The 13357-nt window shown below is 44.8% G+C and overlaps 1 protein-coding gene across 2 annotated transcripts in view; it reads left to right on the top strand.

Moving 5' to 3' along the window:
- Nucleotides 1-13357, top strand: part of LOC121282961 (integrin alpha-E-like) — a 312306-nt gene that overhangs the window by 43104 nt on the left and 255845 nt on the right. For both annotated transcript variants that reach the window (XM_041196807.1, XM_041196806.1), the window contains exon 4: nucleotides 7071-7138. In XM_041196807.1, coding sequence (XP_041052741.1) covers nucleotides 7071-7138 — 68 coding nt within the window. The remainder of the gene's footprint in view (nucleotides 1-7070; nucleotides 7139-13357) is intronic.

The raw sequence follows: 13357 nt of genomic DNA, 5'->3' as shown, positions 1-13357 counted from the left end.
CCCTGGGGCTATGTGTGGGATATCGCAAGACTCCACCCACAAATGCATCCATGACGCCATCTTCGCAAAGGCATGCGATTTTGTGCAATTTGCCCGGGACCAGGAATGCCAGGATGCAAGGGCGATTGGATTTGCCCAGATCTCAGGTTTCCCACAGGTGCAGGGTGCCATCGACTGCACTCACTTGGTGCTCAGATTGCCATGGCAATAAGCAGTCAACTACGTCAATGGTAAGGGCTTCCACTTGCTGAATGCTCAACTGGTGTGTGGCCATCTCCAACGCATCCGACAGGTCTGCACACGATTCCCGGGGAGTGTCCACGACTCCTACATTCTCAGTCGGTCTCAGATCCCTAACATCTTCCAGGGTCCACAGAGGCTGCAGGATTGGCTCCTCATGGACAAGGGCTACCCACAGAGGACATGGCTGATGCAATGGCCTCAAACTTCAGCAGAGCGAAGGTACAGTGAGGCACATGCTGAAACTCACACCTCGGTGGAGAAAACCATTCGGATGCTGAAAATGAGATTCTGGTGGACCGGTCTGGTGGAGCCCTGCATACAGTCCACAGAGGGTGTCATCACCTGTTACGCCCTTCACAACCTGGCACTGCAACAGGGAGAGGAGCTGGCTGAGGAGGAGATGCAGGAGCTGGACATCTCCTCTGATGAGGAGGACATCAATGGGGATAAGGGTGAGGAGGTCCTTGATGGTGAGGATGACGGCGATGAGGACATTGCATTGGCCTGACAAGACAGGCACGGTTGGGAGGCCGTCATAGCTGCTGGATTTGTGGAGGATGAGGACGACATGCAGTGAAGAGACCCCATAAATTGCATCCGTGATCGTTTGACTCCAGTCTGGCTGATGGCAGCGCACATACCCTCTTTCTTAAGGCTCCTGTCATGGAGACGCAATGTAGGCCTTAATAGTCACTCTATTCCAGGAGGATGATGATGACATGCAGTAAGGACACTCCATAAATCTTCACATCCTGTGAATGTCTGACTCCTGTGTGGCTGACACAGTTCACTTTTGCTCTTGACCAGAGTCATATAGAAATACAACCGGGAAACTTTAAATGTCAGCCTTCAGCACCTGACCCCTTCAGCGTCACTGGACACAGGTGCTGAGGAGATGGGTGCCAGCCCCACCTCAAAGGTGCTGAGAGCACACAGAGAATGACAGAACTCTGTGATGCCTGCCCATTACATTCCAGCAGCAATAACAAGCACCACCGCGGTGCAGCCATCAGTAATATGAGAAGGGAGTGTGAAGCCAGACCATCACTTTGGTCTAAAGGCTGCACAAAGCACAGAGAAGAGGCTGTGGACTGAGACACTTGCCTTTATCTTGTGCAGAAAGGTTTCACATCTGAGTGACACGAACACTGCTCATCAGAACAAGGAGCCATAGGCAGGGAGACATTCTTGGGAATTTATTTACAATGGTGAACATTATGTACAAGTGATTAACACCCATGCCCAGGCTCTGCAACTACATCTTCTTAACTTTTGTTAATTTAGTTTGATTGTTTTAACTCAGAAAGAGTTACATCTTCTTAACCTTCCTAACCCTGATGCCACATCTTGGTGCTCCCCCAACATCCACAGCAGAGCTGCAGGCAACCTGCTGACTACTATACCCCATCTGTGGGCGTCCTCTGGAGGGCCTCGGCCTACTTTTGGAGTCCTGCTGTGTGGCAGTGACAGCCTTCTCAGCCTGTTGTGTTGGAGCTGCTGGGGCCACAGGAAGAGTGGATTCGGATGGGCTGGACATTCCCAGAGCCATCTGGGTGGATGGCCACAATGTGTGCACCTGCTGATCATCTTCCCTATGGGTGCCCGAGGGTCCCTGGCTAACTCCTTGACGAAAAGAGGGAGCTGGAGTGAGATCGAGCTGCCCTGCACCCTTCTCGAAGGCCAACTATTGCGTCAGCGATGGAATTCAGCTTGCACATCAGTTCAGGGCAGATGTCCTGGACCAACGTCTCCGTGCTGGCCGCCATCCTACAAGTGTTGACTTCGGTGCATTGGCATGCCGGCACTATCATCGCAGACTGAAGTTGGCCGGACGCCTCTTGTGCCTTGAAATCTGAGGAGTGCAGCGGACATTCCTTCCTGATGTTCCCTACCTTGCCTTTGCAGCTCCAGCAACTGAGGTATGACAAAGTCCAGATGTTCGTCATCTGACTCGGACTTGGCAGATTACTGGCCCCCAGCAGTTCTCCCAAATACTGGAGACCTGGGAAGTCCCTGCCACTACCTGCTGTGGATCAGACAGTGCAGTGTGCTCACCAGATTTTGATCCACAGGCTACTCTAGAACTAGGTCCCACTGAGGTGTGTGTCTCTGCGCTGGTGGAGGGTGTGGGTGTGCTGTGACAGGCCTTCAATGAGGCTGCCTTCAGATTCCTCTTCTGATGTTTCTTCAGGGCTAGATTAGAGACTCTGGGTCATGATGCTCCTTGGCTGTTTCCCAGATGTGCCTGTGAAAGCAAAAGAGCAATAATTAGTGCATGGCAAGGGACTGCGGTACAGGACACATCATTCACAGTGTGGTTGGCTGATGGATGTTGCACCTTTGGATCATCACTTGGTAGATCACTGCCAACATCACCATCAGCACAGGAACAGAATCACAGAATCACAGAGTGCAGAAGAGGCCCTTCGGCCCATCAAGTCTGCACTGACACGTGAGAAACACCCGACCTACCCACTTAACCCCATTTACCAGCACTTGGCTCATAGCCTTGAATGTTATGACGTGCCAAATGCTCATCCAGGTACTTTTTAAAGGATATGAGGCATCCCGCCTCCACCACCCACCCAGGCAGCGCATTCCAGACCGTCACCACCCTCTGGGTAAAAACGTTTTTCCTCACATTCCCCCCTAAACTTCCTGCCCCTCACCTTGAACTTATGTCCCCTCGTGACTGACCCTTCAACTAAGGGGAACAGCTGCTCCCTATCCACCCTGTCCATGCCCCTCATAATCTTGAACACCTTGTTCAGGTTGCCCCTGAGTTTTCTCTGCTCCAACGAAAACAACCCAAGTCTATCCAACCTCTTTTCATAACTTAAATGTTTCACCCCAAGCAACATCCTGGTGAATCTCCTCTCCATCCCCTCCAGTGCAATCACATCCATCCTATAAAGTGGCGACCAGAACTGCACACAATATTCCAGCTGTGGCCTCACCAAGGTTCTTTCCTACTCTAACAAGATCTCCCTACTTTTGTAATCTATGCCTTGATTGATAAAGGCAAGTGTCCCATATGCCTTTTTCACCACCCCACTAACATGTCCCTCTGCCTTCAGAGATCTATGGACACACACACCAAGGTCCCTTTGTTCCTCAGAACTTCCTAGTGTCATACCATTCATTGAATACTTACTTGTTAAATAACTCCTTCCGAAGTGTATCACCTCACAATTTTCAGGGTTAAATTCCATCTGCCACTTATCTGCCCATTTGACCGTCTATATCTTCCTGTAGCCCAAGATACTCAACCTCATTGTTAACCACCCGGCCAATCTTTGTGTCATCCGCAAACTTACTAATCCTACCTCCCACATAGTCATCTATGTCGTTTATATAAATGGCGAATAATAGGGGACCCAGCACAGATCCCTGTGGTATGCCACTAGACACTGGCTTCCAGTCACTAAAGCATCCTTCTGTCATCACTCTTTGCCTCCTACAACTAAGCCAATTTTGAATCCACCTTATCAAATTACCCTGTATCCCATGTGCATTTGCCTTCTTTATAAGTCTCCCATGTGGGACCTTGTCAAAGGCTTTGCTGAAATCCATATAAGCTACATCAACTGCACTACCCTCATCTACACACCTGGTCACCTCCTCAAAAAATTCAATCAAATATATTAGGCGTGACTCCCTCTGATAAAGCCATGCTGACTATCCATGATCAAACCTTGCCTCTCCAAATGGAGATGGATTCTCTCCTTCAGAATTTTCTCCAATACTTTCCCTACCACTGATGTGAGACTCACTGGTCTGTAGTTCCCTGGCTTATCTCTACAATCCTTCTTAAATAGCGGAACCACATTAGCTGTTCTCCGGTCCTCTGGCACCTCCCCCATGGCCAGAGAGGAATTAAGGATTTGGTTCAGAGCCCCTGCAATCTGCTCCCTTGCCTCCCTCAGCAATCTGGGACACAAATCATCTGGACCTGGAGATTTGTCCACTTTTAAGCCTGCTATCACCTCCAACACCTTGTCACTCCCTATATCAATTTGCTCAAGAACCTCGCAGTCTCTCTCCCCAAGTTCCATACCTTCATCCTCATTCTCTTGGGTGAAAACGGATGTGAAGTATTCGTTCAACACTCTACCGATGTCCCCCAATTTGCTCAAGAACCTCGCAGTCTCTCTCCCCGAGTTCCATACCTTCATCCTCATTCTCTTGGGTGAAGATGGATCTGAAGTATTCGTTCAACACTCTACCGATGTCCTCTGGCTCCACCCATAGAGTGCCCCCTTGGTCCCTAATGGGCCCTACTCTTTCCCTGGTTATCCTCTTCCCTACGATATATTTATAGAATATCTTAGGATTTTCCCTACTTTTACCAGCCAGAGCTTTCTCATATCCCCTCTTTGCTCTCCTAACTGCTTACTTAAGCTCCACCCTGCACTTTCTGTACTCCACTAATGCCTCCGCTGATTTGCTCCCCTTGTACCTGCTAAAAGCATCTCTTTTCCTTCTCATCGTATCCTGAATATCTCTGGTCATCTATGGTTCTCTGGGCTTGTTAGTCCTTCCTGTCACCCTGGAGGGAACATGTATCCTCCCCATTTCCTTTTTGAACACCACCGCCGCCACCCCCCCCCCCCCCCCCCCCCCCCCCCCCCCCCGCCCCCCACTGCTCTTCTGCATAAGTAGCTGTTCCCAGTCTACCTTGACCGGATCCTGCCTTAATTTACTAAAATCCACTATCCCCCAATCTAAAACATTTTTTTGCAACTTGTCTATTTCTTTGACCATAACAAGCTTAAATTGTACCATGTTGTGGTCATTAGATAGCTGGTTACAAACAGAGGGTGAGCTAAGCAGAGTAAAGCAGTAGTTTGTCTTTTAATTCTTGACAAGGCTGACATTTGTTGCCCATTCCTAATTACCCTTGAGAAGGCAGTGGTTAGCCATCTGTGCAGTCCCACAGAGCTGTAAAGGAGGGAGCCCCAGATTTTTGACCCAGCAACAGTGAAGGAATGGCGATTTGATTCCAAGTCAGGATGGTGTGTGGCTTGGAGGGGAACTTGCAGGTGGTGGTGTTCCCATATATCTGCTGCCCTTGTTCTTCTAGGTGGCAGTGGTCATGGGCTTGGAAAGTGGTTTCAAAGGAAGCTTGGAGAGTTTCTGCAGTGCATTTTGTATATGATATACACTGCTTCCACTGTGTGTGTTGCTGGTGTAAGGAATAAAGTTTATTGTGGTGGGTGGAGTGTCAGTTAAGCAGGCTGCATTGTCCTGGATGGTGCCCAGCTTCTTGGAGTAGCACTCTTCCAGGCAAGCAGAGAATATTCCATCACTCTGCTGACTTGTGCTAGCAGAAGGTGAACACGTTTTGGGGAGTGAGAAGGTGAGTTATTCACTACAGAATTTCAGCCTCTGACTTGCTTTTGTAATATTTATATGGCTGGTTTCTGGTCAATGGCAACCCCCAGGATGTTGACGGTAGGAGATTCAGTGATGTGCTGTTGAATGTCAAGAGGAGATGGTTGGATTTTCTCTTGCTGGAGGTTGTCGTAACCTGGTACTTGTGTGGTGCAAATGTTACATGCCACTAAATAGCCCAAACTGTTGGGGGTTTCCACAGTTAGGGTAGTAGGCAGGCATTTCTGTAGCTACAACCAAGAATCCAGGATGGTCTGGGACTAATGGAGTGGGTCCAAAAGATTTTAATAGGGAAGTGAAACAGAAGTAATAGTTCAAATTACATCCCATGACAGAGGAAGTGATAGAATTGTAAAAGGAGTTTCAAGAATTAGGAAACAAATTACAGATTAGGACCTCTAAAGTACTAATATCATTAAGGAATCCTAGTTTTCATTGATAGCATTATGTCCTGGAGGCTAACAAGTAAATAATGCAGAGGAGAATGCCACAAATGAACTTAAGGGTACACCAGACGTGACATGTGAAAGCAGAGAAGGAGAAATCATTTCTAGCAACAGACACATTGACTAATTTTTTCATGGGATGTGGCATCACTGACAAGACCAGCATTTGTCACCCATTTTTAATTGCCCTTGAACTAAGTGGTGTGCCAGGCCATTTCAGAAGGCAGTTAAGAGTGAACAACATTGTATGAGCCTGGAGTTACATGTAGGCTAGACCAGGTATGGACAGCAGATTTCCTTCTCTAAAGGACGATATTGAAACAGATAGGTTTTTATGACAATTGATGATAGTTTCATGGTCAGCGTTACTGAGACAAGCTTTCAATTCCAGCTTTATTAATTATCAAGAGAATTATGAGATGGACTTCAGAGGAGACAGACTAGAATATGGTAACATGGGATGGGAAACCATGGCCTTGTGTGAGCAGGATGTCTTTTGTGACTTTGACCGGTAGAGTTTCAGTGCCACGGGCGGATGAAATTTGTCTGAACTTTCTCACTAAAGCATGGTCAGTTCTTACTAACTGATCTATTAACAAGCAAGGCATTTGGCATAATTAAATTGTTGATGCCTATCCAATACCTGTAAGAAACTTTGAACTATGACCTTAGCCTGTCCCAGATCTGACTGACTGATTTAACTGTTAGAGGATTGGACTTGATGTTTGAGGGCTACTTTTACTCAAAATATTTTTGTTGAACCTCAGCAAGAAAACTCTAATTTTAAAAAGTGCCACCCTCTGAAGCCATAAAGCCCAGGACAATATGACACTGCACTCCTCTTCTGGTTTTGCAGAAGTGACAGACTTCAAGATAAACAACAATAAATGAACCCATGAACAACAGTTGGAAAGGATAGAATAATGTCCATCTTGTTTGTGCATGTTTATTGTGTGAAATAACAGTCCCTTGTTTTCTGTTTTTCAGAAGATAAGAAGTCTCGTATCAGGTCCGGCTTTGCCATGGCTGCCAACTTACTACACTCACAATTCTTGGTAAATAATAAAGTACTTCATAAATTAAAGCCCATGGGATTAAACGGACTGTGGTAGCATGGATGCAAAATTGACTAAGAGACAGAAATAAGAGATAGATTATGTTGTGGTGAATACTTGTTTTTTAAACTGGGGAAATATAGGGCAGAAATTTCCCCCATTGGTGGGGGTTATGCGGGGGTGGGCAGGGATGGGTGCGAGTCAGATCAGCGCTGTGCTGCTGTTTTACGTGGGCGGGCCAATTAAGGCCCATCCAGCGAGACGCGTGCCCAGAAGCGCTGAGTGCTCCCTGTGTGGGTGGGGATGGTTCCCTGAGTCGGGGCCTGAGGTGCCTCAGGGAGATTAGTTTATGATTTAAATATTTAAATAAAGAAAATATAAAATTTTAAGACTTGGCCCCTCATGTGACAGTGTCACGTGAGCTGGGACACATCAAAGAATTTTTTCAAAATTTTTTATTTAATTAATAAACCCTTCATGAAACCTCATCCCGCCCGTGGATGAGGTTTCATGAAAAATGTGAAGGCCGCCTGGGCCCTTCGCCTGCCCACCAACCTTAAGGTTGGACGGGCAGCATTCTTTATCACTTTAATTCTTCCTCAATGGCCTTAATAGGCCTTTGACATTCAGCAGGCGCACAGCCAACTTGGCTGTGTGCTCGCCGAACTGAAAATCTAAATGAAACGTGGTGACATCGGGACACCCGCCCGACGTCACCGTGCGTCATTTTACGTGATGGCGAGCGTGCCCCCCCCCCCGCCACCCAGCTTGCCGACTGGAAAATTCTTCCCATAGTAATTGTATAGCCTTTCCTACTGACTACTGGGATCATGTGGTTGTTCTTGGAGATTCCGACCAGTGAGCCCTAAACGCAGGTAATCTGAGGAGGGCGTAGCTTTCTAGTCGAAGACCTGGTTCAAACATGCAGCTTCTGAGAAGCTCTCTGTAATTAAGTTATCTGTTTCAAGTAGAAGCCTGTCTGGTACATCAAGTTGTTACATTTGGTGACGAGGGTAAAATAGCTCCAACAGTGCACCTCGCCTTGTGAATGTGAGTACATCAGATCTTAAAACAAAAGAACGGATACTCACCAGTCATGCCACTCTTCGGCAGAATTGATCCTTATGACACAACTATGGAAGACTGGAGCCAGTACATAGAGTGCCTTGGTTTTTATCTCATGGTGAACAAAGTTATCGGGGAGGAGAAGCAGAAAGCAATCCTTTTGTGTGTATGTTTTAGCAAGACACACAATCTCATCCGCAGCCTGATGGCCCCGAACGCGTCCAATTCTAAGTCTTTTAACGAATTAGTAGATCTTCTGAAGACACATTACCAGCCGAAGCCATCTGTAATTATGCTGAGGTTTAAGTTTATTTCCAGAGTAAGGGCTCCTGGAGAGTCCATTGCAACCTATACAGCGAAATTGAAGAAGTTGACTGAGCAATGCGACTTTGGAGACACACTCAATGATATGTTGCAGGACCGATTAGTTTGTGGAGGTCACGACGATGCCATTCAGCGCCGTTTATTCGCAGAAGTCAACATCGATTTGAAGCGAGCCATGGAGTGCTGTGAGAGACTTGCAGGCTTTACAATATGTACAACATGGCATTGTTCTTCATGTGGGGCAGCAGCCTACCACCAGGTATGGCTCGAAAACCAGAGCCACAGCAGCGAAGCAAGTGACAATCTCTGCTGCTAAAAAGGGAAAAGGCCTAGTGGAAGCATTTCAGCAGTGACTCCAAGGTTAATCTATTATAGATGTGGGGATGATCACATGCTGGGCACCTGCAGATCCAAGGAGGCAGAGTGCCATTACTGCCATAAGAAAGGTCACATAATAAAACAATGCAGGGCAAAATCGAAATAGCCGATAAGGCAGCAGACCAAAACGATTGAAGTGAATAATATAACAGAACCTGAAGCTGCCGATGCCAACATCTATTCTCTGTACAATGTCACAGCAGTAAAAAACAAACCTATTACTGTCACAATCCAAGTTAATGGGAAGCCACTAATTAAAGAGATAGATACTGGAGCCCCAACCACCGTGGTGGGAGAGCACATATTTAAATACCTAAATGAAGGTACTCAGCCACTGAATCTGGAGCGAGCAAAAGCTCAGCTGAAGACATACACTGGGGAATCTATGCAGGTAAAGGGCATCGCCTCAGTACCTGTAATCTATAGGCAACAGACAGCCCAGTTTCCAGTAATCAGAGGGACAGGTGAAGGACCTAGTCTTCTGGACTGAGACTGGTTACAAAGAATTAAGCTCAAGTGGTTTGAAATATTTCACTTGAGAACAGGAGGAGCTGCTGAACTGCTAAGGGAATATGACAGTGTATTTCGGGACGAGTTAGGAGAATTGAAGAACCCTCACATGATGCAAGGATCCCTCAGGTCAGTGTTGGTTCCCCTGTAAAATCATATGGAGAAACAAAATTAAATGAGTGCCTCTCCGAACAACCTGAAGAAACAGTTGGCAGAGAAGAACTCAACAATGTTCAGTATTCCAAGAGGAAGCCAAGAGGTACAGGAAAGAGATTGAAGAGCTGAAGAATCAGCTTTATGAAGCAAAAGAGGCATTAAAAGTAAAAATCATGGAACTTTTCAAAATGTGAATGGATAATGAAGCTATGGATAGCTCAACTACCAAAGTGAACCAAATTAAGATTTCACTAGAAAGAAATTTGGCCGACTGTGAAATCAAAATGAAGGACGAGACAAAACTCAAAGCAAACGAGGAAAAAACAGAAATCAGATCAGTAAGGCCAATTGGCTATGTCTCCAGAACAGTCTGCAGCCGAAAAGGGTTATTCCCAACTAGAAAAGGAAGGTTTATCAGTGATATTTGGAGTGAAGAAATTCCACCAGTACCTGCATGGACGATATTTCACCATTGTGTCGGACCTTAAACCATTAATGGGTTTATTCAGTGCGGATAAAGCCATTCCACCAATAGCATCAGCAAGAATTCAACATTGTGCTTTGATATTATCTGCATATGAGTATACCTTTTATGTACTGTCCTGGCTTGCATATTGCAAATACGGATACACTCAGTCAACTCCTGTTACCAGATGGCATTGTACATGCTCCAGTGCCACAAGAAGTTATGCTTGCACTGATTTTTATGGATTCTTCGCCTGTGTGTGCAAAGTAAATTTTGGAATTGGACGAACAGAGATAAAATTTTATCTAAAGTCTAAGACCTTGTATTGCAAGGGTGGTCAAATGCACCAGTGTCTGAAGAGATGAGACCATTCCATGTCCGAAAGGCAGAGTTAAGTTGTCAGGATGGAATCTTGTTGTGAGGATCAAGAATTGTGTCCTTTCGCAATGAAGAGAACCACTCTTGACAGAGATTCACAGTGCGCATCCAGGCATATCAAAGATGAAAATGCCTGTGTGAAGCTATGCCTGTTGGCCAGGCATTGACAGTGACATTGAAAGCATGATCAAGCACTGTCTCCATTGTCAGCAACAACAGAATTTGCCTGTTTCAGTTCCACTGCCTCTGTGGCGTGGTCTGGTCGACCCTGGGTTAGACTACACATTGAATATGTAGGACCATTCTTAGCTATCATGTTTTTATTGATCATAGATGCGCATTCTAAATGGATAGATGTGTATGACATCACCGACATTGAGCAAAACTATCGAAAAGTTGCGTCAATGTTTTATTATAAATGGCCTACCGGAAGTCATAGTTTCGGATAATGATACAGTCTTTACCAGTACAGAGATTCATAAGTTTAAATGGAATCAGACATATTAAAATAGCATCATATCTTCCCTTATAAATAAATGGTTTAGTTGAAAGAGCTGTGCAAACTTTCAAATCTAGAATGAAGAGGTTATCCAAAGGCTATCTAGAAACTTGACTTTCCTATTTTCTTCTCAATTATCGTTTGACACCATAATCAAACGGGTTCAATGCCATCTGAATTATTGATGAAACGCCACCTAAGTACAAGGTTATGTCTGGTGTATCCAAACTTAGAGGGGAAGGTAGAGAAGAATCAGAGTTATTAAAAATTGAATCACCATGTTTATAGCAAAGCTTGAAGGTTTACTATAGGAGATGCAGAATTTTGGAAGTGGACCTTGTTGGGTTCCTGGCATACTTGTCTCAGAAAGTGGTCCCTTGTTCTTCCAGGTGGAAGTGGAAGAGCAAATTGCTCGAAAACAAACATGTGGATCATCTTAGGAATAGAGAGACATTCCAACAACCAGCTATTCCACCTGTGATTAATGTTGAACCATTAATCCCTGAGGTGACAGATCGACCTGGAATACACATACTTGATGTGTCTGTAGAGTTGCCTAACCCTGAACTGCCACTTTCTAATGATATACCTGATGCTGCAATTCCTGATCATGTTTATCCAGTGGAAGAACCTCAAGTGGTAGAGCTACGCCACTCCCTGAACGAATAAAGAAACCACCTCAGAGACACGATCTGTAGTCACCTGACTTGTATACCTGTATATGTTGTGGGTTTTTCAACTGTTCAAATTGGCAAGCAATAATGTAGAACAGCAATGGGAATCATTTAAAACTACATTAAACAGAATACAGAAAAAATATTCCGTGAAAAAACAAGAACAAACTAAATACTAATGAGACACCACGGTTGAAGAAAGACATAACGGGAAAAGACATAAGTAAGGAAAGTGGTATGTGCTAAGTACATGACAGCATGACAAGGTAAAGTATAAAGAGATTAGGAGAGAAGTAAAAAAAAAAACAAATAGGAAAATGGGGTATTATGATATAAATTTATCAAAGAACATAAAACAAAACAGTAAAATATTCTGCAGGCACATAAATACAAAAGGAAGGTTGGGATGGGAATAGGACCACTAAAGGGCCGACAGGATAATATCACAGGCAGAGATAGTGAAATCGTAGAAATATTAGATAATTATTTTGCTTTAGTAGCTACCAGTGAAATGAAATTGGTGAAAGTGGCATTGGAAGATGAGATTGGTAATGTATACTGCAATTACAAGAAAGAGAGAAGAAATATTAAATAAGATAACAGCTTATATCTGCAAATTTGAAAAGATTTAGAGATAGCAGGGGCACTATTGCACAGATTTAATAATTTGTTAGGAATAGGTGTAGTGCCAAGGATTGATGGATGGCTGAAGTTTTTCGTATACTTGAGACGGGAGAGAGAACATCTCCATAGAATTATAGCTTAACATTGGTGGTAGAAAAAGTAATATAATCCCTAATAGAGGGGAAAATAGAAACCTAATAAAGAATGGAGATTTAACTTGGATTTCAGAAAGAAAAGTCTTGCTTGACCAACCTCATTGAATTCTTTGAAAAGGTAACAGAGAAAGTTGATCCGGTTAATGTTGTATATATTTTATATCTAGATTTCAAAAAGGCCTTTGATAAGGTGACATATAATAGAGAAGCAGTAGAGCTGATAGCTAGCTATAGGAAAGACAGAAAGCAGAGGATGAGGGTAAAAGGTAGCATAACCAAGTCACAGAAGGTAGAAAGTCTCACAAGGATCAGTACCGGCACCACTGTTATTCTCAATTTATATTAACAATTTAAACTTCAGAATCAAAAAAATTCAAAATTTACAGATGACACCAAATTGGCTGGGAGTCGTGGTCAATACTGAGGAGGACTAAGCCAGAATATATTAATAACTTGAAAAATGGGATATAATTAACAAATGAATTTCAACACAGATAAGGGTGAGGTATTACATATAGGTAAGAAAGATAAGGAGGTCACATATTACTTTGGAAAGTAAGAGCTGGATTTATTCTAGAGGCCGAAGTCCCACCACTGGGGCTGGTGTCTCCTGCTTAGGTTGGCAGCAGCACCCAGAGAACCTTCTTGGTGATGGTCAGTTAACTGACCACCGCCAGGCATGCCGCCCCTATTACAAATGGTGGCCCACTGCTGCTCAGCAGCACCACTGCTAGCGGCAACCAGTTCTGATGCTGAAGCTGAACAATGTGGGCGTATTGATGACTAGGCACCTTTGAACACAAGTAAGTATTATCTGGGAATGCCAAGGCACAGCAGGCAGGCCATGGTGATTGGGGCAGGGTGGGTTTGGAGGTCGCTGAGGCAGGCAGTATCATTGCTGCCGGGGTGGGGGGGCCTTCCATAGGTCAGGGAGTGTCCAAAAAGAAGGGCCTTCAGAGCCAACTGACAGGTTGCTAGGTTTCACTGGAT

This window comes from Carcharodon carcharias, chromosome 10, assembly GCF_017639515.1.
Source record: "Carcharodon carcharias isolate sCarCar2 chromosome 10, sCarCar2.pri, whole genome shotgun sequence".
Lineage (NCBI taxonomy): Eukaryota > Metazoa > Chordata > Chondrichthyes > Lamniformes > Lamnidae > Carcharodon > Carcharodon carcharias.
The sequence above is the reverse complement of the archived record's forward strand: the minus strand, read 5'-3'. Positions and strand labels throughout refer to the sequence as shown.